General features: G+C 39.5%; 2 protein-coding genes and 1 long non-coding RNA gene across 6 annotated transcripts in view; 1 reads left to right on the plus strand and 2 right to left on the minus strand.

The window, feature by feature from the left end:
- The window catches only part of gnal (guanine nucleotide binding protein (G protein), alpha activating activity polypeptide, olfactory type), a 116245-nt gene that overhangs the window by 35613 nt on the left and 55267 nt on the right, over positions 1-25365 (plus strand). The gene's annotated exons all lie outside the window — the stretch shown is intronic.
- Positions 4502-5157, minus strand: LOC122329504. The gene is made up of 2 exons (XR_006247916.1): positions 4945-5157; positions 4502-4813 (listed from the first exon to the last, which is right to left on the minus strand). It is a non-coding gene; the product is annotated as an uncharacterized LOC122329504 (long non-coding RNA).
- Positions 6683-10507, minus strand: LOC122329503. The gene is made up of 2 exons (XM_043225770.1): positions 10190-10507; positions 6683-10063 (listed from the first exon to the last, which is right to left on the minus strand). Exon 2 carries the CDS (start codon positions 8612-8614, stop codon positions 7622-7624), a length of 993 nt encoding a protein of 330 aa, XP_043081705.1. The 5' UTR covers positions 8615-10063; positions 10190-10507; the 3' UTR covers positions 6683-7621.

The raw sequence follows: 25365 nt of genomic DNA on the forward strand, positions 1-25365 counted from the left end.
CAGTAATTTCCATGAAGTAATATATTAGTCTAGTACATAATTTTATACAGCTAGTCAGCCTACTGTGTTCTGTAGCATCTATGCTATGTTGATAAAACATTTGGATCTAACTGTAATTATGTCCCACATCCAAGTTCCAGGTTATTATATACAAAAGTCTGAACATTGTGAATCCTGCATAAAGGATATCATATACGGATGTCATTTCTAAAACTTTTCTGGAACAAAAAGCCTTTTATACAAATTCTGAATAGATTACAGGTCCTTCTCAAAAAATTTGCATATTGTGATAAAGTTCATTATTTTCTGTAATGTACTGATAAACATTAGACTTTCATATATTTTAGATTCATTACACACAACTGAAGTAGTTCAAGCCTTTTATTGTTTTAATATTGATGATTTTGGCATACAGCTCATGAAAACTTATCATATTTCATCCGACCAATAAAAGAAAAGTGTTTTTAATACAAAAAAAGTCAACCTTCAAATAATTATGTTCAGTTATGCACTCAATACTTGGTTGGGAATACTTTTGCAGAAATGACTGCTTCAATGCGGCGTGGCATGGAGGCAATCAGCCTGTGGCACTGCTGAGGTGTTATGGAGGCCCAGGATGCTTCGATAGCGTCCTTAAGCTCATCCGGAGTGTTGGGTCTTGCGTCTCTCAACTTTCTCTTTACAATATCCCAAAGATTCTCTATGGGGTTCAGGTCAGGAGAGTTGGCAGGACAATTGAGCACAGTAATACAATGGTCAGTAAACCATTTACTAGTGGTTTTGGCACTGTGAGCAGGTGCCAGGTCGTGCTGAAAAATGAAATCTTCATCTCCATAAATCTTTTCAGCATATGGAAGCATGAAGTGCTCCAAAATCTCCTGATAGCTAGCTGCATTGACCCTGCCCTTGATAAAACACAGTGGACCAACACCAGCAGCTGACATGGCACCCCAGACCATCACTGACTGTGGGTACTTGACACTGGACTTCAGGCATTTTGGCATTTCCCTTCCTCCAGACTCTGGCACCTTGATTTCCGAAAGTACTTTGGACCAATGAGCAACAGTCCAGTGCTGCTTCTCTGTAGCCCAGGTCAGGCGCTTCTGCCGCTGTTTCTGGTTCAAAAGTGGCTTGACCTGGGTAATGCAGCACCTGTAGCCCATTTCCTGCACAAGCCTGTACACAGTGGCTCTGGATGTTTCTACTCCACTGCTTCTGCAGGTCCCCCAAGGTCTGCAATCGGTCCTTCTCCACAATCTTCCTCAGGGTCCGGTCACCTCTTCTTGTTGTGCAGCGTTTTCTGCCACACTTTTTCCTTCCCACAGACTTCCCACTGAGGTGCCTTGATACAGCACTCTGGGAACAGCCTATTCATTCAGAAATTTCTTTCTGTGTCTTACCCTCTTGCTTGAGGGTGTCAATGATGGCCTTCTAGACAGCAGTCAGTTCGGCAGTCTTACCCATGATTGCGGTTTTGAGTAATCTTTTGTAGGTGTTTAGAGTTAATTAGTTGATTCAGATGATTAGGTTAATAGCTCGTTTAGAGAACCTTTTCATGATATGCCAATAAAAGGCTTGAACTACTTCAGTTGTGTGTAATGAATCTAAAATATATGAAAGTCTAATGTTTATCAGTACATTACAGAAAATAATGAACTTTATAATAATATGCTGATTGTTTTAGAAGTACCTATATATTATATATAGCCTAATAAACACATTTTTTATAAAAACAAACCAACAAAAACCTGTCACTTCTCTTGTTCCTTGCAATCTCACAGTGAATCTTTCTTGTGGAAGATGGTGGCGCGGCAATAGCACGCAGCGGCCACTCCGGAACCAAAATGGTGCTTTTTGTATGTTTCAGACAAAATTTTGTATGTTTCAGCCAAAATTTCGTAGGGCATGGACACCAACGACAGTTGTATCCGCGCATACATGACCACCAGACACTGAAACTGATCAGAAACCTGTCTGTGATGGTGACGCCTCCCTATCAGATGCGCTGAATGACTTCTACGCACGTTTTGAGGCACAGAACAAGACAACGGTGAGGAAGTCCACTCCTCACACTAACGACCCAGTACTCTGCTTCACCACAGCTGACGTGAGGAAAACACTTTATAGAGTTAACCCATGGAAGTCTGCTGGACCGGACAACATTTTAGGCAGACTACTAAAGGAGTGTGCAGAGCAGCTAGCTGATGTCTTCACTGATATCTTCAACATCTCTCTGAGCAGCTCTGTCATTCCGACGTGCCTCAAAACAACAACGATTGTTCCGGTGCCTAAGAAGTCTGTGGTTTCCTGCCTCAATGACTATTGTCCCGACGCACTCACACCAATTCTGATGAAATGCTTTGAGAGGCTTGTGCCTCATGACATCAGTTCACAGCTACCACCCTCACTTGATCCACTACAGTTTGTGTATCGTCCAAACCGCTCTACGTACGATGCTATCACCACAACCCTCCAACTCGCCCTCTCACATCTAGACTCAAAAGGAAACTACGTCCGAATGCTGTTCATTGAATTCAGTTCAGCATTCAACACCATCATCCCTAAGCAGCTTATAGAGAAGCTGAGCCTGCTGGGCCTGAACACCTCTCTCTCTAACTGTATGCTGGACTTTCTGACAGGCAGACTTCAGTCAGTCTAGATCGGGAACAGCATCTCCAGCACCACGACACTGAACACTGGAGCCCCCCAGGGCTGTGTGCTCAGTCCACTGCTGTTCACTTTGCTGACTCACGACTGTGATGCGATGCACAGCTCCAACCACATAATCAAGTTCGCTGATGACACAACCGTGGTGGGTCTCATCAGCAAGAACAACGAGTCAGCATACAGAGATGAGGTGCAGCAGCTTACAACTTGGTGTAGAGCCAACAATCTTTCTCTGAACGTCGACAAGACAAAGGAGATGATTGTTGACTTCAAGCGAGCAAAGACCATTCTCTGCTGTCCATTAACGGATCCAGGGTGGAGACCGTCAAGAGCACCAAATTTTTTGGTATTCATCTGGCGGACAACATCACCTGGTCACTCAACACCAGCTCCATTACCAAGAAAGCCCAGCAGCTTCCCGACGAGGCTGAGGAAAGTTCACCTCCCTCCGCCCATCCTGACTATGTTTTATAGAGGGACCATTGAGAGCGTCCTGTGCAGCTGCATCACTGCCTGGTTTGGGAATTGCACCGTATCAGATCGTAAGACCCTCCAAAGGATAGTGCCAGCTGAAAAGATCATTGGCGTCTCTCTGCCCTCTATCATGGACATTTACACCACACGTTGTATCCGCAAAGCCCACAATATAGCACAGGACCCCACACATCCTTCACACACATTATTCACCCTCCTGCCATCTGGAAAGAGGTACCGGAGCATTCGGGCCCTCACAACCAGACTGCTGAACAGTTTCTTCCCACAAGCCATCAGACTCCTCAATAATCACACCTGAATGGTCTTCCTGTTCCATAGACATTTTGCACTTCATATTTATTGTTGTTATTTATTTTGTGTTCTTGCACTGATTTTGTCTCTTCACTGTCTGCACTAGTTTGCACACTGGGTTTTGCACTCTACTTCCTTGTTGTTTGCAATAGTCTGCACACTTTGCACTTTATGTGGCTAAGATACTGTCTTAGCTCAGTATGTGAGTTTTTTTGTATTGTGTGTGACTTTATGTAGCATCAGGTCCAGGAGAAATGTTGTCTCATTTCACTATGTACTGCACAGCTATATGTAGTTGAAATGACAATTAAAAGCCACTTGACTTGACTTGACTTGACTTGGAAAAAGTGATTGTTAAAGTAAGAGGATTCACAAGCTTGTATAACTCTGAACTGAACAAAACTTCACTGTTAGACGTTTTAATGGGTTTTACAGTAAAGTTACTGCAATTAAAGCTTCAGTCCATAACTTTTTTTGGGTTAAAAATGATCTAAAATCAGCTTTTCAGTACATAATTGAGTACGTAAACAGCTAGTTTCAAAACTATCGCTTTACTTTACAGTACAACGGTTAGCTTGCAATAATGTTTTCTAATTTGAATGGTAAGGGAAGGTTTTCAATGAAATTCAAGTGTGGCACTGCATCATTACATCACTTCTATAAACATAAAGAAGTTGTCCCGGCAAGTACAGACTATGGCCTCATTTGGCTGAGCATTTTGCAGTACAATAATGAGTGTCTGCAGGCTACAGTTAAGCATGGTGGAGGTTTCTTGAACGTTTGGGGCTGCATTTCTGCAAATAGAGTTAGAGATTTGGTCAAGATTAATGGTGTTCTCAATGCTGAGAAATACAGGCAGATACTTATCCATCATGCAATACCAACAGGGAGGCGAATAATTGGCCCCAAATTTATTCTGCAGTAGAACAACCCCAAACACACAGCCAAAGTCAGCTCCAAAGAACTATCTTCAGCGTTAGGAAGAACAAGAAGTACTGGAAGTGATGGCCTTGTAACAAAGATTATTCACAAAATGTCACACAAAAAATGAGGAGGGATCTGTCACCACCAATCTTATTATATTTACATTCCCAAAAGACATACAGTTTGAAACCGCACAACAATCATGACCATATCTTAGAGCAGCAGTCACATTTGAAAGAAAAACATTTGAATGTCCACACAACAATGAAGCTCAGTGTTACTGCACATGTCCTCAGTCCATCAAGGCATAGATGTTAAAAGGATAAATCCAAGTCCATCCAGTAAACTTTATCCAAAAGATGAAAAACCCAATATTGAAGAGAAGGATCCGTGACCAGGGTAGATGATCCCATAATCAGACAGACACAAAACCCCTCTAAACAAAACAAAACAAAACAAACAAACAAGCAAGCAAGCAAGAGGTTCAGCAAACCAAACACACTTCCTCCTAACAAACCTCTTAAAACAAGAAAGAAAACTTCCAAGAAAGAAAGAAAATTATCTCACATTGAGATGTAGAACAAAATATTCCTCAACAAGGGTTTCCAAATAAAAGCATAGAGAGAGCAAACACTCTCAGCTTCCATGTGCTCCTCATTCAAACTTCCCTCTTCCTCTTATTCTCTGGCGTAGAGAACCTTTCACAGTAATAGCTCCCAGTGCCCTCTAATGGCAGGGAGTAAAATAACACCTTTCATTCAACACAGAAAGCAAGTAACAGTTTTCTAGATCTGTTACACACCCCCCCTTTCAGAAGAAGGCCTAACCTGGCCATAGAAACGTTTCAATTTTTCTACATGGTAAGTTTCAACTTGTTTGGGATCAGTTAACAACTCAACTCTATAATTCACATTATTGAGTTGCTTTACAATTCTAGCAGGCCCTTGCCACTTGGGAGCCAACTTAGCCATAAATGAGTCCCCTGCAAGAGACAACGGGTGAGCACGTACCCAGACAAGTTCCCCTTCTTGGAAAGTTTCTTGCCGCCTTTTCCGATTGTAATATTTTTGTTGTCTACTTTGGGCTCTTGTGACGTTCTCTTTCACTCTCTCTAGAAGAGCTTGCTGCCGTTCAATCATTCCATAGCAGATTGGTCAGGATCAGGTGCACGATTCTGGAATTGTTCAAGGGGCCCCTTCAGCTTGCGTCCCAGTGCAATTTCCGCAGGGGTATAGTTTGTACTCTCCTGCCAAGATGAGTTAATTGCAAATCTGAATTCATGGATCCACTGATCCCAGTTCCGATGATTGTCCTTGACATATGAGGCTATCATGATCTTGAGAGTTCTATTCACCCTTTCAGTTAGATTAGTCTGCGGATGGTAAGCAGTGGTGAGTTTTTGAATAGCACCCCATTGCCGGCAAGTGGCATTTAGAAGTTGCGAGGTAAACTGCGGCCCTCGGTCTGACACCAAATAAGTAGGTACCCCCCATCGAGTGAAGATCTCTTTGATGAGGATGTTAGTTATCAGAGGTGTTTTAGCTGATCGTAGAGGGAATACCTCAACCCATTTGCTACAGTAATCCACAGTCACAAGCAAATACTCATTTAACCTCATGCTCCTTGGAAATGGTCCCATAAGATCCACACCAATCATATATCCAGGTTCCTTCACAGGAGTAGACTGAAGTGTTCCAGAAAGTTTGGATATACGTGGTTTGTATTGCTGACAAACTTGGCACTGTTTGCAGTGATCCCATACATCTCGTTGAATCTCTGGCCAATACACTACATTGAGAAGCCGACGCAGTGTCTTCATGCGTCCTAGATGCCCACTCAAAGAATTATCATGTGCAAACTGTAGAAATTGTGGCCGAAGATCCTTAGGGACGATCACCTGCAAAGTATGACCCTTCTGGCCATCAGGAACACATCTGAACAGAAAGGTATTCTGCACAACATAGTGAATATGCTGGGGGTCGAAGGGGTCTAGCTTCGCTTCATCCCATAAAGGTTGCAAAGACGGATCACTTTTCTGATTTCGACCAAGTTCTTCCCAGTTGATCGGCAAATCTCCACTTTCATCCTTTGCATTACATACTGCTACACTTCCAAATGGTACTTCTTCAGGCATTACACGAGACAGTGAATCAAGTACAACATTACACCTCCCTTTACGGTATTTCACTGTAAATTCAAACCCCTGTAGTCGTATGGCCCACCTGGTAAGTCTGGATGTCGGGCGAGGATGGTTAAATACCCAAGTGAGAGCAGCGTGATCCGTAATAATCTCAAAGGATCTCCCTTCTAAGTATTGTCGCCACTTCTCAACTGCCCAGACCACGGCAAGGCACTCCTTCTCTGAGACAGCATAGGATTTTTCTGCTCCTTGTAGCAATCTGGAGGCATATGCAATAACGTGTTCTCCCTTCTCTGATTCTTGAGTCAGTACTGCACCAAGTCCAATATCGCTTGCATCGGTCTGCACTTTGGACGACTTATTTGTATCTGGTGGCATTAATACAGGGGCCTTTTGCAGGGCATCCTTCAAGTCTTCCAGGGAATGCTGGCATGCTTTGGACCAATTCCATGGTACATCCTTTTTCTTAAGTGCATGAAGAGGAGCAGCACGTTCTGAAAAGTGTGGGATAAAGCGATGATACCATCCTGCCAGTCCCAGAAATCGCTCCACTTCCTTCACATTTCTGGGCAAAGGAAAATTCTTAACAGCATCCACTTTGGAATCTTCTGTCTTAATTCCTTCCTCCGAAATGACATGTCCCAGGAAAGTCAATGATTTCCTCACAAATTTGCACTTCTTAAGATTAAGTGTCAAGCCAGCGGATTCCAGTGCAGCAAAAACCTTATTCAAATCTTGGAAGTGTTGCTGAATTCCTCTGGAGTATACCACAATGTCGTCTATGTACACAAAACAACAGTTGCCTATAATATCTTGCAGAACTTTGTTCATCAGCCTCTGGAATGTTGCACCTGCATTTTTCAAGCCGAACGGTAGACGAACAAACTCATACTGGTTGTATTTAGTAACAAAAGCAGTCTTTTGGATACTGCTCTCATCCATTGCCATTTGCCAATATCCACTCCTCAGATCCAGGGTACTGAAGACTGTAGCTCCATAGACAGATTCTAAGATATCTTGTATCTGAGGCATGGGAAAGCCATCCAGTGGGGTTTTGGCATTCAGTGCTCAATAATCGACACATAAACGCATACCTCCATCTTTCTATGATACTAGCACTACTGGAGCTGCCCACGGGGACGTAGATGGCCTAATTATACCCTTACTCAGCATTGCTCTGACTTCCTCATCAATAAAGTTTTGCTTGTTGACAGGGACAGAATAAGCTCTTCTGCGCACTGGAATGGAATCACTTGTTATAATCTGATGCTTAATCACTGAGGTTTGACCCAATACATCGGTACAAACAGTTGGCCAATTCAACAGCAATTCTTCCAAATGATACTTCTCCGTCTGGGAGACATCAGCAAGACCCACCAAATCCTTTACTACAGTTATGGTATCGCTGGACGCTTGCCTTAATGGCAGTGCACAATGTACATTAACTGAAGGTGGTTGGTCATAGCAAGAGAAAGGATGTAATATCTCCTTTTGTCCAGGCAAAGAATAGGTGGAGGTGTCAAAATCCAGCTTCACTCTGTTTATCACAAGGAACTCAAGGCCTAAAATGAGCGGAAACGCCAAGTCTTCATCCCTCATAACAAATAGACGCAAAGGGTTTGTGCACTCTTGCAAAGTACAGTCCCATGTCACTTCACCTAAAGCCCTCTGGATATGGCCATTCGCAAGTGCAAACGTCTGTCCTCGACTGGACTGCCATGACTCTGCTCCATTCTTCCATTTCCTCCACAATGATTCCTGAATCAATGAGTATGAACTGCCTGTGTCCACAATGGCTTCACAAGATTGATTACACAGAATTATATTCAAAGTCAGGAGCTTTACATTCCCTCTGGTTACTAACGCCATGCTGTGGCCTCCAGGCTTACCTCTGCAGGACTTATCCTGGACCATCTTTTTTAAGTTTTTCTCTGCTTGACGTTGCTTCCAGAAGGCCCTTTCCTCAGCAATATCTCGTTCCACCAATGCCCCTGTGCGCACCAGGTCATCAAACGTATTTACTGTTCCTCTCAAGATACTTGCAAGTCTGGGATTACAGTTCCTCAAGGTAGCCTGCAAAATCTCCTTCTCTGTCATTGCCGGTTTAAGTCTGAGACACAAGGCTCAATACTGAAAAGCAAATGTTCGAAGATCTTCATCGATTCCTTGTTTTCTCTCCCTTATCCTCCTTTCCACTTCCACCTCATGATCATCAGGCAGAAATGATCGCAAAAAGGCAGACTTGAATTGACTTTTAACGTGTGTTTTTTCAGCTACCCACCAATCCTTGGCAGTATGTGTCAGTACTGATGGCAGTGTTGCTAATATCTCGGCATCACTCATGGGTCGTACGGCTAAGTACTCTGCGCATTTTTCCAGATATACTATTGGGTCTTCATCTACCATGCTCCCAAACTTAGGGAATTCTATTTTAATGGCCATTTTGTAAGGCAGCTGGGTGAATTACCTCTTGAATTGAGGTAGCAGTAGGGGTAGAGGTAGCTCCAGGCGTATGGCAAATTAAAGACCTGAGATGGCTATCTCTTCTCTTCATGCAATCCATCACAGCTTTACCCATGTCTTGCAACTGATTTTCTAAGGATTTCTTCAGATGACTGAGTTCATTCTTAACAAAATCAATTAGTTTTTCCTCCATCTTATTCAAGCTTTGGCTGGTGGATGACGGAGAGGTCATTAGCTTTAATAAATCTGGCATCTGCCCCTCTATAACAATCAAACGGCGGTCATACTGTTGTAGATGACTCTGAATATGTCTTTCCATTGCTTGTACACGTTCCATGCTATCTTGCTCCATCTTATCCATTCTGAGCCCCAACTGACTAACCTTTGTTGAAATAGCAAGACTGATCAAACTCTCTTCATCCTCTTCCAGTGGTGGTGGAGGCGGCAGACAACTAAAGTCATTATCCTCTTCTGGAACAGCTATTCCTTCTTCAGACTCTAGATACAAGCTGCTGAAGGAACGTATCAGATCTTGAACTGGTTCACGTCGGGTGGTAAAAGGTTCAGTATCATAGTCTGGGACAGGCTCATGTTGTCTCATGTAAGGTCCTCTGCAAGTACTCAAACTAAAAAAATTAGACAATTATCAGTACCAATGTGACCACATATTACTACTTTGTAGTTCAAGAAAATGACTATGGCGGAGATTCAGTCCCTGTTTGGGCGCCAAATTATGTAACAAAGATTATTCACAAAATGTCACACAAAAAATGAGGAGGGATCTGTCACCACCAATCTTATTATATTTACATTCCCAAAAGACATACAGTTTGAAACCGCACAACAATCATGAACATATCTTAGAGCAGCAGTCACATTTGAAAGAAAAACATTTGAATGTCCACACAACAATGAAGCTCAGTGTTACTGCACATGTCCTCAGTCCATCAAGGCATAGATGTTAAAAGGATAAATCCAAGTCCATCCAGTAAACTTTATCCAAAAGATGAAAAACCCAATATTGAAGAGAAGGATCCGTGACCAGGGTAGATGATCCCATAATCAGACAGACACAAAACCCCTCTAAACAAAACAAAACAAACAAACAAGCAAGCAAGCAAGAGGTTCAGCAAACCAAACACACTTCCTCCTAACAAACCTCTTAAAACAAGAAAGAAAACTTCCAAGAAAGAAAGAAAATTATCTCACATTGAGATGTAGAACAAAATATTCCTCAACAAGGGTTTCCAAATAAAAGCATAGAGAGAGCAAACACTCTCAGCTTCCATGTGCTCCTCATTCAAACTTCCCTCTTCCTCTTATTCTCTGGCGTAGAGAACCTTTCACAGTAATAGCTCCCAGTGCCCTCTAATGGCAGGGAGTAAAATAACACCTTTCATTCAACACAGAAAGCAAGTAACAGTTTTCTAGATCTGTTACAGCCTAGCTAGACTACATCCACAGAAGATCTGTGGTTAGTTCTCCAAGACGTTTTGAAGGCAAAGGGTGGTCAAACCAAATATTGATTTTTATTTTGTTCATTCACTGCATTTTGTTCATTCATGAAAATAATTATTTAACACTTTCATTTTTGAAAGCATTCTTTGTTTACAGCATTTTTTCCACACCTGCCGAAAACCTTTGCACAGTACTGTATGTACAAATGTACATACGCACTCCTGCTTACACAGAGAGAGCAGTTATCGCCACTTCATGGAAACCACTTCACAAAAAGATTTTTCAGCCACACAGTATTGTTTGTCTTACTTTCATTTATATTATCACAGAAGCACTGGGATAAAAGTTTGAGCACTGATGTCTATGGAAGTAAACAAAATAGAGCAAATCATCTTTTTTTAATGTAATTTTCACTTGAAATTGGCATTTCAAATTTTTTTAAATCAACATTGTAAACAACTGTAAAAAAAAAAAAATAATAATAATAATAATTAATTATTCATTCAAGAGATTTGTTTAGAACTGCTGATTTGTTAACCAATGGACCAAATGAAGTATTTATTAGTGAGTCATTTAATTTTTCTGTAATTTTTTTTTTTTTTAATAATTCATTAAAAAGTAATTTTTTAAATAGAATGAATCTATTTCATTATTTTTAATATGAAAATATTTCCCTAATAAAATGGTACTCAAAATAACTAGATGTGTATATAGTATGTAACCACAGGGTAAGTACAAATTGTTACATAGAATCTAAAATTGTTACATAGAATCTAAAATTTCTGTAACTACACACATGTAACTTGTAACATGTAACCCCTTTTGTGTAACATCAGAGTAATTACATGGCAAATCTAGCGGAATTGTCTACTTAATGCTATAATAAAAGCATTCTTTAGCACGCTAGTGGCACAAAGTGGGTGGAATGATATTGCTCTTAAGGCAGTCTTTGGTAAAAGTTTATCACCAGAACTTCAGACTGAACTGAAGAGGAGAGGAACTACCATTGCCTGAGTTTGTCATACTTGCCATAAAGATTGATAATCTCCTAAACCAAGATCACCAAAACTAGCCTATATTCGCGAGTTTTCCAGCCGCTAAGACACAAAATGTTAAACCCATGCAAATCGGCGTGTCCAGGCTATCTGAGGAAGAGAGGGAAAGACGTCAATTTAACCATCTCTGTGTTTACTGTGGCACCCCTGGACATCAAAGCCTGAAGTGCCCCCATAAGAGCTCTGGACCTCGGGTAAATATTGAGCATCTCGCTCTCTTGTCAAATAGAACTTTGACACTACCCGTGCTACTAAAAACTGACTCCCTCTCTGTTCATCTCATAGCCATGATTGATTCCGATGCCACCCTGAATATAGTATCATCACTAAATTCAACTTGCCCACTCAACCATGCAATCCTCCTATTCAAATCAAGTGCATCAATGATTCTATCATCGGCAAAGGAATCTCCGAGCAGACACCAACCCTGTCTGTTTCACCAAGAATCCATTTCTTTGTATGTGGTTCATTCTTTTGAAATCATTCTTGGATATCCATGGTTGAATGCACACGACCCCCTCATTTCATGGCAAAAAGGAGAATAACTGAATTGGTCCCTGGTCTGTTAACAACATTGTTTGCTTCCTAAGCCTTTGCCATGCCTAACCACCAGTGTGGAAAGCCCCGACACCCAGCAATCCGTTGACATTCCTCCGTTACCATGACCTCATAGAGGTGTTTCATAAAGTCAAAGCCACAAATCTACCACCTCATAGACCCATGGATTGCGCAATTGAACTAGCCCCTAAAAGCATGCCACCCAAGAGTAGAATATACCCACTTTCACGGACTGCAAGTCTAGCTATGGAGGAATATATCTCAAAAGCGCTCAAATCTGGTTTCATTCGTCCCTCCACATCTCCAGCAGCCACAGGATTTTTCTTCATAGAGAAGAAAGATGGAGGATTACACCCACGTATTGATTACTGGGGCCTTAAGAGCGTCACCAAGAAATTCTGTTATCCACTCCCACTTGTGCCATCCGCCTTGGAATAACTTCGTGAGGCCACCATTTACACAAAATTGGGTTTACAAAGTGCATATAACTTAATCAGGATTAAATAGGGAGATGAGTGGAAAACTGCTTTTCTTACCACTAGGGGCCATTACGAATACCAGGTAATGCCGTATGGACTAGCCAATTCACCAGCCATCACTCATTAACGAAATCTTCAAAGACATCCTCAACCACTTTGTCATTGCTTATATCGATGATATCCTCATTTACTCTAACTCCCTTCCTGAACACATCACCCATGTAAGAACGGTCCTGTCTCGACTCTTGGAGAACCAGTTGTATGTCAAATGAGAAAAATGTGAATTCCATGTAACCCAGACATCATTTCTAGGGTATCGAATCCGTCACCAAGGGGTAAAGATGGATATTGATGGGGCCCCTGCCTAGAGGAAGAGGGGGTCAGCTCCAATACTTAGTGGATTGGGAGGGATATGGACCCGAGGAGAGATCCTGGGTAGCCGCCCAGGATATTCTGGACCCATCGCTCATCGAAGAGTTCCACAGAGCCAGACCCGACCGACCAGCTCCATGATCATGAGGACAACCACAGGGACTACCACGTAGAGCTCCAGGAGTTGCTCCTAGAGGGGGGGATTCTGTAATGCCTGATCAGCAGAGGGATCCCTCACCCGAGTACTAGCAGTACTCAGGCTCCCCTGCTTCTTCTCTGCCTACTTCCTATCCAGGGCTTTGTAACCAGAAGCCCTCCATGCAGTCAAATGCGAAGTATTGCCAGTCTGACTGCCTATCAAGCATTTCTGCTTCTACTCTGTGCTAATATCCATGTTTATGACCATTGCCTGTTTACCTGACTCACGTTACACGGATTCCGTTTGTCTGCTTTGTTTGCTTGATTGGACTGTTGACCTGTTGGCTACCTTAGGCTGCCTATTGACCCTGCCTTTGTTTCAACGTTGATGTCTATTGTCTTAACCTATAATAAACTTCCTCGAATGGATTGTACTCCGGCTTCCGCCTCCTCATTACAGTTACCAGTGTCAAACATTAGAACTGCAGAAACTCTGTAACAATGTGTATTTACGCTGTGATTACATACTATGTACACATCTAGTTACTTTGTACTAAGTAAACAGGTATTAGGGAAACTTAATATAAAGTGAGGCCAAATTAAACAATAGTAAAGTTCTTATGTACTGACTGTACACTGAAGATTTTAAAAATAACTTTAAATAAACTATATACATTTGTTCTGAAAAATGTAGTGGTAACCTTAATATTTAATTTTAAGATTTTCAAATGCTCTATAAATGAAAAGACTTCTGAAAATATACATTAAAAAAATAGTATACATAAAATTAGCAAGACATTGATTCGACAAGGTGGTGATGGGTCTCCTGGGTTATATGGTACGATAATGTAGGTGCAGCAGGTACATGTAGGTACTTCAGTTCATGTTGGTGGTGATGTAGCATAAACTAGCTTGTCAATTGGGCTCATGTCAGGTGAATATGGAGGCCAAGGCATTTTATATATATTATGTATTATATAACATATACATGTTACATTGCACATTGGCTACCCTGCTTTCTATATATTGGTTTTAGATGTGGCCTTTAAAACAAACAAAGAAACAAACAGAAAAACACACAATGGTCACCAACAGAAACACCCAAAATCTCAGAGAGAGAATATATATATATATATATATATATATATATATATATATATATATATATATATATATATATATATATATGTTGTGGAAATCTGAAAATATATACTAAAATCTGAGAATATATTTCCCCTTTTAATGTCACTTTTACTGATAGAATATGTAATATGTGTCTGTGTTTAATTGATTGTGTCTATATTTGGCTGCACATTCAGGCTATTGGAACATGCAGAGCACAAAGTCAAATGTGCCATATAGAAACAATGTTGAGTATGAACTCAGACAATGAATTACCAAGGGCGATATCTGTCCCTCATGGATTTACTTTTGAGATTATAATTATACAGTAATATTACCTCACACAATAATAAACTTGCATCTTTAATCGTTTGGGAAAAAAAAGTGATCAGACTGACAGTTGTAAGTTAATGTTTGCTCAGACTTCTAACAATAAGTGCTATGATTTATCTAAAAAATACATTATTTAACTGTCTTGCACAATTCATGTGAAAGAGAAATGGTTTTGGATTAAAGGGCTGTCATTGCAAATGTCCACTGCTTCAAATACTGCAACAGTACACTGAATATGTGTTAGTGACTGCTGTATGTGTGTTGTTTTGTGGTCATTTGAAGAAGGAAGTTGAGCATGCAGATTGTTCAGGATGATAACAGGCAAAATGACAAAGAGGTCTCTGTTATTTCTGCTGCTGTTTTCATGAGCTGAACACTTAACTACCGCTAAACATGACACAGAGTAAGAACCCAGAGATGCGGAGTGTTAAATCAAATGTTTAATTTGTTGTGTCATCATTTAGTTATGCTCAAACATGCTAAAGTGTATGATTTCATGTATTGGATTGTGAGTTTGCATTTTCCTCAGGAGTCAATAGTCTAGCTTGTATCTTGTGTGTAGCTTCAGAGAAAATTTAAGATGTGGGTTTAGAAGATATTTTGTGTGATTTATAGACACCTGCTTTTACAGTCCTATTAGCATTGTGTTTTGGGTAATAGAATGCATGAAAATAGTGTACAAGGGGTTTAACTTTCAGAAAATATTGGCAATTTTTTTTCCCTTTTAGTTTAACCACTACTGTCAAAAATAATTGCTAATTAGCATTACATTTGGGTAGGTAGTATGGTTCTGTTATGAGCAGACTCCTTGACCATCCATGCAACATTGGGTAGATGAGTGCAGCAATGTTATCCCTTGGCTAATAAACAAAAATAAATAAATATGATATCACAGAAATTTTTATATAATGACTTAATATAATGACTTAAATCCAGACAAATGCAAATTTGTATAATGCAATCATTTTAAACCAAGTCCCGAATGGGGATGAAAGTAGGAGCTAGATGTAGGAGGGTAGTTAACTATAGGAAATCTATTTCCTTATTATTAATATGAAATTATTTCTTTAATAAAATGATACTCAAAATAACTAGATGTGTATGTGGTATGTAACCCCAGTGTAAGTACAAATTGCTACATAGAATCTACAACTTTAATATTTGTGTAACTACACACATGTAACAACCCTCAGAATGCTTACTGGCCCCGTTTGTGTAGCAATTACAATTTATCGGAATTGTCTACTTAATATAAAGTGTAACTTTTTGTTTGTCCTGTTACACGTTTGTACTTTCATTCCCAAAATGTGTTGTTACCAATGTTACCGATGTCCTGTTGCACATTTGTACTTACCATACCATTATGTGTGTTGTTACACATGTGTAGTAACACAAACATTAGAGCTGTAGATACTATGTACCAATATGTATTTACACTGTGATTACATGCTGCGTACATTTCTAGCTACTCTGTAAGTAAACAGGTATTAGGGACACTTAATATAAAGTGGGGCCACATTAAATAAACAATAATGAAGTTCTTACATAATGACAGTATGCTAAAGATTTAAAAAATAACTATAAATAAACTATAAGTTTTTTTCAGAAAAAATGTAGTGATAACCATAATATTTTATTTGAAGATTTAACATTTGTAAATGCTCTATAAACGAAAAGAGTTAATATACATAAAAAAATCAGTATACAAAAAATGTGTCATGTTTGTGTTCTTTTTTTCATGTAAACTGTAGCTTTTGATGTATAAATCAAAATATATTTATGATTTTATGGTATCAGTTACTGCTTTGTTTAACCATAAACAATCTAAATATTGTTTGTGAGTCTTGCAATTTTTTTTACTGAAAGGTATTAGGACCTGGGGAGACTGCCTCTGCTCGTGCTATTAATGTTCACTTTATCACGCACTGAACACATTCTGTAAGTGCATTCTCAGTTTAAAAACAGCAATCCAAAACAGTTAATCTAATCATCATTCAGGCAAACCTTTGCTTCAAGAATAAGCCACTCTGCTAACATGACCTAATAGCTATACATATCGGCATAATTGCAATATTGGTCCAATAATATTTTGTATCCCCAGTTCAAAAGGCAGAATAATTAGTGAGTGAAGTAAATGGTTATTTCTGTATGGTCCATTTAATCATTATGTTTGTTTGACTTGAAGCAGATCATCACCATCAGATCGATTGGTGTGTGACATCAGGAGTACCGCAAGAGCTATAAAGAGCTTTTGAATCGTGTTTGCTGTACTTTGATCAGTCTGTGCAGCACCACTATAAACCCAACTCTATGACCAGTGGTTCTACACACCAAATGGTTCACTCAATTCATTTGAAGCATGCATTAAAAAAATGCTTGGAAAAAAAGGGTAGTCGTAAACACCAGGAGGATTCCCATGGGCCTGTTTTTTTATGGCAATGAGGGCTGGAGCTATCAATCAATCAATCAATCATTTTTATTTATATAGCGCTTTTAACAACACAGGTTGCATCAAAGCACTGTACAGTATAATGTAGAAGAGTACAATGACAGGGATGTATAATGACGAGAGTGACCAATTTGTTGTTAAATGCAGAGACGGTCTCTGTAATCAATTCAACGTTAAATCACTAGAAGTTAAGTGTCCCCAACAAAGCAAGCCAGAGGCGACAGCGGCAAGGAAACAAAACCCCATGCATACAGAATGGAGAAAAAAAAACCTTGGGAGAAACCAGACTCAGTTGGGGTCAGTTCTCCTCTGACCGGACGGCCAGCACTTAACTTCCAGTTCAATTTTAAACGCAGCTGTGTCAGATAGTGTAAATGACTTAGTGTGTGCGTGATCTGTCCACTGGTTCATCTAGGTTTTCTGGTCTCTGATGAACATAATCTCTGTGTGCTGATCCGCCATCTAGTCTGGATACAAACTGTGAAAACAGACTGAGAAAGAGACAGGACTAATATTAGCGTAGATGCCATTCTTTTTACGATGTCACAAGTACATCGTATTTTAGGAGTAGTGTTCCCGGTTCCAGCAAATCTAAGTAATGCAGCCTAAAAAAAATCCTTTAACGGATTTGAATAATAAAAAGTATGCTGGAGTGTTATGTGTAGGCTAAGTTAAAAAGATGTGTCTTTAATCTGGATTTAAACTGGCAGAGTGTGTCTGCTTCCCGAACAGAGTTAGGGAGATTGTTCCAAAGTTTAGGTGCTAGATAGGAAAATGATCTGCTGCCCGCAGTTGATTTTGATATTCTAGGTATTATCAGATGGCCAGAGAACACAGTTTTGAGAACGCAGCGGACATGCAGAACTATAATGTGATAAGAGCTTGCTCAAGTTTTGAGGAGCTAAACCATTCAGGGCTTTATAGGTAATTAATAAGATTTTAAAATCTATCCGATGTTTGATAGGGAGCCAGTGCAGTGTTGACAGAACCGGGCTAATGTGATCATACTTCCTAGTTCTAGTAAGGACTCTGGCTGCTGCGTTTTGGACTAGCTGAAGTTTATTTATTAAGCATGCAGAACAACCACCCAATAAAGCATTACAATAATCTAACCTCGAGGTCATAAACGCATGAATTAATATTTCTGCATTAGAGGTTGAAAGCATAGGTCGTAATTTAGATATATTTTTAAGATGGAAAAAACACAGTTTTACAGATGCTAGAAACATGGTTTTCGAAGGAAAGATTGCTGTCCAACAGCACACCTAGGTTCTTAACTGATGATGAAGAATTAACAGAGCAGCCATCAAGTGATAGGCTGTGTTCTAGATTATTATATGTGGGGTTTTTAGGTCCAATTATTAGCACCTCTGTTTTTTTAGAATTTAGCATTAGGAAGTTACCAGTTTTTTATATCGACTATGCATTCTGTTAGATTCTCAATTTGGTGTGTATCACCAAGCTGTCATGTCACTGCATGGGTTGAACAAGGCTGCCTACACTCATAGCAGCCCCACTCTTTATTTTTCATTTTCTCACAGCCTGTACTATTATTTTTACCAGACCATATCAGTAACACATTCTCAATTGATGATTAATCATTATTTTTGCACAATCATCATTTTATTTTTGAACTTCGCCATTTGATGACCTGCACTAACTGCACCCTTTGCTGTCTCTTTTTTACTTTTACAAAATCAGTGTAGGCAAATACAAATAAGTAGATCAACTTATTGATGCTGAGCCCAACATCCAGCACTGCAGGAAAACATTTAAACTACCCGAGGGAAGACGTCTTTCATTGTAACTTAATGCTGTTAAATAGAAGAAAAAATTACTTCTACTGAAGGCTATTCTTAAACTTCGACCTCATTATTGGAAAAAAAGTACTTTATTTAAAGTCTATATTGTTACAATAATAATTTAGTTCAAATCTTTATGCCTAAAGGGTAAGCTCACCCACAAAATTCTGTCATTACTTACTCACCCATATGTCGTTCCAAACTGATATCTCCAAACTCCTCTTCGGAACACAAATTAAGAAATGTATAATTAAAATCAGATAGCCATCTGACTCTTCGTAGACAGAAATACAACTGAAATGATGACTGATCCAGAACTGTAGTAAAAACATTGTTAAAACAGTCATTAGTGGCATTTGTGGCTCAACTGTTTTTTTGCGTTAACGTTACAATATCCTAATTTTGCTCAATTCGGTATTTCATTCTCTGCTGTTCCGAAGTTCCCAAATTGATTGATCAAACTGAACTATCAAAGCACCCAAAATGAATAAAGAGAACAGTAGAAATACCTATACAACAACATCCCTATTACACCCCTAGACTGTTTTGTGTTTATTTTCATTCCTCATGTGCCATGTGTGACTTCCCTCATTGATTTTTTTTTTCCATTATGTTCAGGTGTGTCTCTTAAATTAACAGTCTTAATTATTCTCTGTTGAACTAACCCTGTGTGGATTAAAGACTGTTCTTCATCTTTATGCGCTGTTCTCCCTGCACCACAGAGAAGACTGGACCAAAAAGTAAGCAGTGCATTTCACCATTTTTTATTTTTATTTAGTTTTTCCCATCATGAACGATCCTGCCATCCTTGTCCTCCTGCTGGAGCAGGGGGACCACTCTCTCGAGGACAATACTAATGACTTTGTGTTCCTCGCTAACCTGACTCACTACCCGGACAGCTGCTTGTTTCATAAGACTGGACTGAAGATCTCCACATGAGTGCAGCTATTCGAAGATTGTCCACGAGAGTGCCTAGCCTCCGTCATTGAGTGGGTATTGGTGTCATGCAAGTCTACACTGACCGTGGACATTGCCACATAGCCCCACTTTGCACCCAGAGCCCAGCCCACCATCTCCGGATGTGCAGAGCCTGTGCCAGAGCCTTCCGCTGGTGGAGAGCCAAAACCCAGAGCGACCCACAAGGCATCACTATGGAGAGCGACAGAGCTGAGGATCATCTTGAAGCCAGAGCCTCAAACAGATACTCCAGTGTGCCCTCCAGAGTGCCATTGTCTGTCAGCCCCACTTCTCATCCTCAGCCCACCATCTGTGGCTGGATTCACTGCGGGTCTGTGAGGCTTCTTCTTTCCTCCAGCTCCACCTCAGTCCTCTGTAATTCCGACTGCACTGTGGCTTTCCGGCCCCCCATCTCCGCATCTGTCGCTGGCACCATCTGCTCAGCCCTGGCCCTCTCCATCTCCACATTGGTCCTCCTCCTCCACCCGCTCCGCCACTGTCAGTCGGCCCCCTGGAGTCGGCGGCAATTCCTCCACAATTGCTTCTCCCTCCATCAGCTCTTCCTCTTCTCTCCTCCCTTTGTCTAAACCACCCCAGACTCCATTAATCGTCCTCCTCTCAGGTGTCATTCACCGCCTGATCTTTCTCCAGTGTTGTCTGCCTGTCAGACCTTTGCCGTCCCCTGTGAACATTCCACATTCACTTCTTTGTCCACCTCCATATTCCCCCTCCATCCTTCTGGGAGGGAGGCGATCTGTCACACCCCTGAAGTGTTTTGTATTTGTTTTAATTCCTCATGTGTGACCTAGTTTCCGTCCCTCGTTGATTTTGCTCATGTTCATGTGTGTTCATATCCTCCCAGAATAAGTTGCTTACCATTCAGTGGTAGTTTGTCTGTTCTTGTCTATGTATACATGTGGTTTCTGATCTTCTTTGTTTAGTAATCCACACAGGATTAGTTCAAGACTGTACACTGTACTTCATCTTTTTGGGTTAACAGCTTTAACAAATATTAATTTGTATTTAACTTATGCAGTAATCGTTTTTGTGTAGTTTTACACTTAACTATAACATTTCTGCACCTGAATACTATTGTTACTGTCTTTATGTAGCCTATAATTTTTTGTAGGGCTGTTCATGTATGTTGTATTACCGACTTTAGTAGTAACGCTAGTAGTCTCTGCTGGGGTATAGAAATTCTTAAAGCAAGCTTTTTAGTTAAAAAATTCCTAGCCCTAGTGTAAATCTCAAGCTTAAGTTTTAACAATTTAATGCTTTTTATCAGTATTGTTAATAACATTGATAATTGCGGCATGAGAAATTGTCTATCTGGAATGTAGTAACCTAACTTGCGTGTGTAAAAACGGCACAGTTATGCAGTTTAACTGCAAATGCAAACTTGTGCAGTTCTGTCCTTTAGTGCAGAAATGTGAAATCATGATATGGTTATAATTGGATGTGATTGGTTCATGGGATAAATCTTTCTCTTGTTTTCCTGTGAGCTTCCATCTAAATGAACAAAATTATGGCGTTATTGGCTGAATATTAAGTAAACAACTCCCCTGCTTAGATATATTATACTTCTGTGTGTCACGTCAAAATAAAACCTGAAAAAGCCTGAAAACATGATAATTGTTAGTTAACACAGTGAGCAATTTAGCTTGATGAAAGACCTTTGTTTCTGTGCCAAAAGCTACAGAAAGTGAATGACAGTTTTTAGTATTAGACGGAGCGCTCTTTTCGCGCATTCTAAGCTGTTTAATACAGTCCCACGGTCAAAGAAAGGATATATTAAGATCAGAGAAGAAAGTATCAATAAATATGTAAATAAAATAAATAAAATAAAAGCATAACAATTTAATACAAACAAATATCTCATGAAATTGATCAATTAAACCTACCTTTTATTGCTGTTTTGCATGTTAAGAATGACAGGTTGGATGTCACATCACATGAAATTCATGTAATATTTATATATTTATAGTATTTTCATGTAATATAAAATACACAGTTTTATTATTGTAATTTTTACTTTATTTTTTAAAATAGTAGGCCTACACTCACTGGCCACTTTATTAGGTACACCTTACTAGAATAGGGTTGGACCCCCTTTTGCCTTCAGAACTGCCTTAATCCTTTGTGGCATAGATTCAATGAGGTACTGGAAACATTCCACAGAGATTTTGGTCCATATTGACATGATAGCATCCAGCAGTTGCTGCAGATTTGTTGGCTGCACTTCCATGATTCGAATCTCCCATTTCACCACAACCCAAAGGTGTTCTAATGGATTGAGATCTGGTGACTTGAGTACAGTGAACTCATTGTCATGTTCAAGAAACCAGTCTGAGATAATTCACACTTTATGACATGGCGCATTATACTGCTGGAAGTAGCAATCAGAAGATGGGTACACTGTGGTCATAAAGGGATGGACAACAAGCAACAATATTCAGGTAGGCTGTGGCATTGACACAATGCTCAATTGGTACTATTGGGCCTAAAGTGTGCCAAGAAAATATCCCCCACACCGTTACACGACCACCACCAACCTGAACTGTTGATAAAGGGCAGGATGGATCCATGCTTTCATGTTGTTGACACCAAATTCTGACCATACTATACGAATGTCGCAGCAGAAATCGAGACTTATCAGACCAGGCAACGTTTTTCCAATCTTCTATTGTCCAATTTTGATGAGCCTGTGCGAATTCTAGCCTGTTCTTAGCTTTCCTGTTCTTAGCTGATGGGAGTGGCACTGCTGTAGCCCATCCGCCTTGAGGTTCGACGTGATGTGCGTTCAGAGATGCTCTTCTGCGTACCTCGGTTGTATTTGAGTTACTGTTGCCTTTCTATCAGCTCGAACCAGTCTGGCCATTCTCCTCTGACCTCTGGTATCAACATGGCATTCGCACCCACAGAACCGCCGCTCACTGGATATTTTCTCTTTTTCGGACCATTCTCTGTAAATCCTAGAGATGGTTGAGCGTGAAAATCCAAGTAGATCAGCAGTTTATGAAATACTCAGACCAGCCCATCTGACACCAACAACCATGTCACGTTCAATGTCACTTTTATTCCCCATTCTGATGCTCGGTGTGAACCGCAGCAGATTGTCTTCACCATTTGCAGTTGCTGCCATGTGATTGGCTGATTAGAAATTTGCATTAACAAGCAGTTGGTGGTTGAGAGAATGATTTTATTTTATTTGAATTATTAATAATGCCTATTTAATTTTAAAGTAGCTAGTAATTTATAGTATTCTATAAATTTATCACATCAGTAATGCTGAAGAATTTACTGAGTATTTACTCTGTTTAGTTTTTGTGAATCGAGACTGCAGAAAGTCAACCTGCTTGTTTTCTGCTAACTCGCATAACTGAACACACAAGCATAAATACACTCATACATGGTGAAACTGCAGAGAATACTTGATGATAAATCATCAAGTAAAGTATATTGAAACTGAAAAAGAGTGAGTTTGTAATTCCAGCTGTAATTCATCAGCGCTGGTTATAATGGGGTCTATAACTAAAACTTAACCTCAGTTTTGTTTAGTTAAATGTACTACACTTGCATTGCCTCGTTGGTGAGGGTCCAGATGCAGTCTCGGATGAAAGTATTGATGGCTCCAAGGTTTTGGTCTTGCACTCATGTTCTTCTTGGATTGAATAGTGATGAATTCCAAAGATGTCCTGACTCGGATGATTGGAAGTTTCTTCCCAGGTAGAACCCGGTAGAACCCATGTTCACCCCTCTTTCCCCAGATACCCACTTACAATTGGACAATTACACTGGACAATATTGCATTAGTCACTTTACATTGGACATTCACACAGCCACTTTATATTTTATACTTTATATTTTATACTTTATTTTATTTTTTACCTCTTATACTTTGTACACTTCTTCGTATATATATTTTTTTATATTTTATATTTATATTTCACTGCATGTCGTACCATGTATGTATGTGTATGTGACAGATAAGTTAAGAAAGATCAGGGGATCTTTAGTTGAATGGAAAGTCAAGGCCGCAAGGCCTGGCGCAAACTTGAGGGTTGCCACATCTTCCCTTTGTCTCTAAAAACCACAGACTGTGCTGTGCCCACCAGACACAATTGTGCTGACACATGAGAGAATAATGACAGACCAGTGTCCTGACAAAAAGCAAGGCGGGTCATTGAGCTCTGTGGAGGTCACAACCTCTTGAATGTCAGAGAGCCAATAGTGTCTTGAACTTTGGAGGGGAAGTTTTATGACTCTTTGTCTCTAGGCATAGTAATTTAAATATGCACTGGATTGGAGGTTGATATACAAATTCTTAGAATATTAATATGTTGCAAAGGTATCAACATATACACTCTAAAATAGATCACGTGACAAGTTGATAGAGACAGAAAGTGGTGCAAGTGAGTTAACTATTAAACTAATTAAACTAAACTAATGATCTATCATAGACATGCATTAAAACGGTGTACAACATAAGACAATATACATGAACATTAACAAGATACACAGTGACCTGGGCATATGCACAAATTGTCTAGGAGTAATTTCCTATTGTATGTTTTAGAGAGAATTGCGTAGGAAGCGAGATTCTCTCTACATACTTTTAGGTCATAAAGTTTATCTGATCTGGCAGAGGAGTTCTCCCACAAACATACAGGCACCCACTTTGTGTAATCGGTTAGGGGTCTGTGATTGTTAGTTCATGTAATGAAAAATTGTATCTGTAGGCTTGTTCAAATGTTGCATGTGAGTGCACACTAATAAAACTATTTGGGGTTCAGAATGATGTAGAACCTACTCCTATCCTTTATAAGGAAAAATAAGTGATTTTAAATTTTTACATTTTGAATAATAAAAAAATGCAAGTGATCTCCCTAAGCATGCTTCAGCTTCCACTACTTTGTACAAATGATTGAATATTTGTCACAAACACACACACACACACACACACACACACATTATTTTATTTTCTGTTTTTTTCTATTTTTTTCTACATATATATTATAAAATGTCTCAAATTGTGTTTGAGTAGGATAAATTGATCAAATGTTTTCTTAACTCACTGTCTTGCACTGGCCAAAAAAACTTGAGCAAACAAACAAAACTTTAATTTAACATACATTAAATGTTCCAGTTATTTTAATAATTAGTTTCTAAATGAAAATAAAATAACCACTTTGTCAAAAAAAAAAACAAAAAACATATTAAACGCCACTGAATATAATGTAGTTATTTGCACTTGGTGTATAAATATTACTGTATTTCACTAAGATAATACTGTTATTAATACATTAATAAATGCTGCAGTTGTGTTGTTCATTCTTTATTATTTCTATACAGTATATTAAGTATGTTTAAGTATTTCTAAATACATGTTTACCCCTTTTAGTGCTGCACTGTAGGAATAGTGGTTTAAGCAACAGAAGTTTGAAGTTTGCAATCAATCAATCAATCAATCAATCAATCAATCAATCAATCAATCACTTTTATTTATATAGTGCTTTTAACAATACAGACTGTATCAAAGCACTGAAAAAAAAATAAAACCTTGGGAGAAACCAGGCTGAGTTGGGGTTCTCTTTTGGCCGGACACCCAGCACTTAAATTCTAGTTCAAATTTAAGTGCATGTCAGATAAAAGGACTATGTGA

This window comes from Puntigrus tetrazona, chromosome 24 (assembly GCF_018831695.1).
Source record: "Puntigrus tetrazona isolate hp1 chromosome 24, ASM1883169v1, whole genome shotgun sequence".
In the NCBI taxonomy this organism is placed as follows: Eukaryota; Metazoa; Chordata; class Actinopteri; order Cypriniformes; family Cyprinidae; genus Puntigrus; species Puntigrus tetrazona.

What these genes read in the sequence shown, in the direction of transcription:
- LOC122329503 (XM_043225770.1), bottom strand. Translation starts at nt 8,614, where the DNA reads ATGACAGAGAAGGAGATTTTGCAGGCTACCTTGAGGAACTGTAATCCC.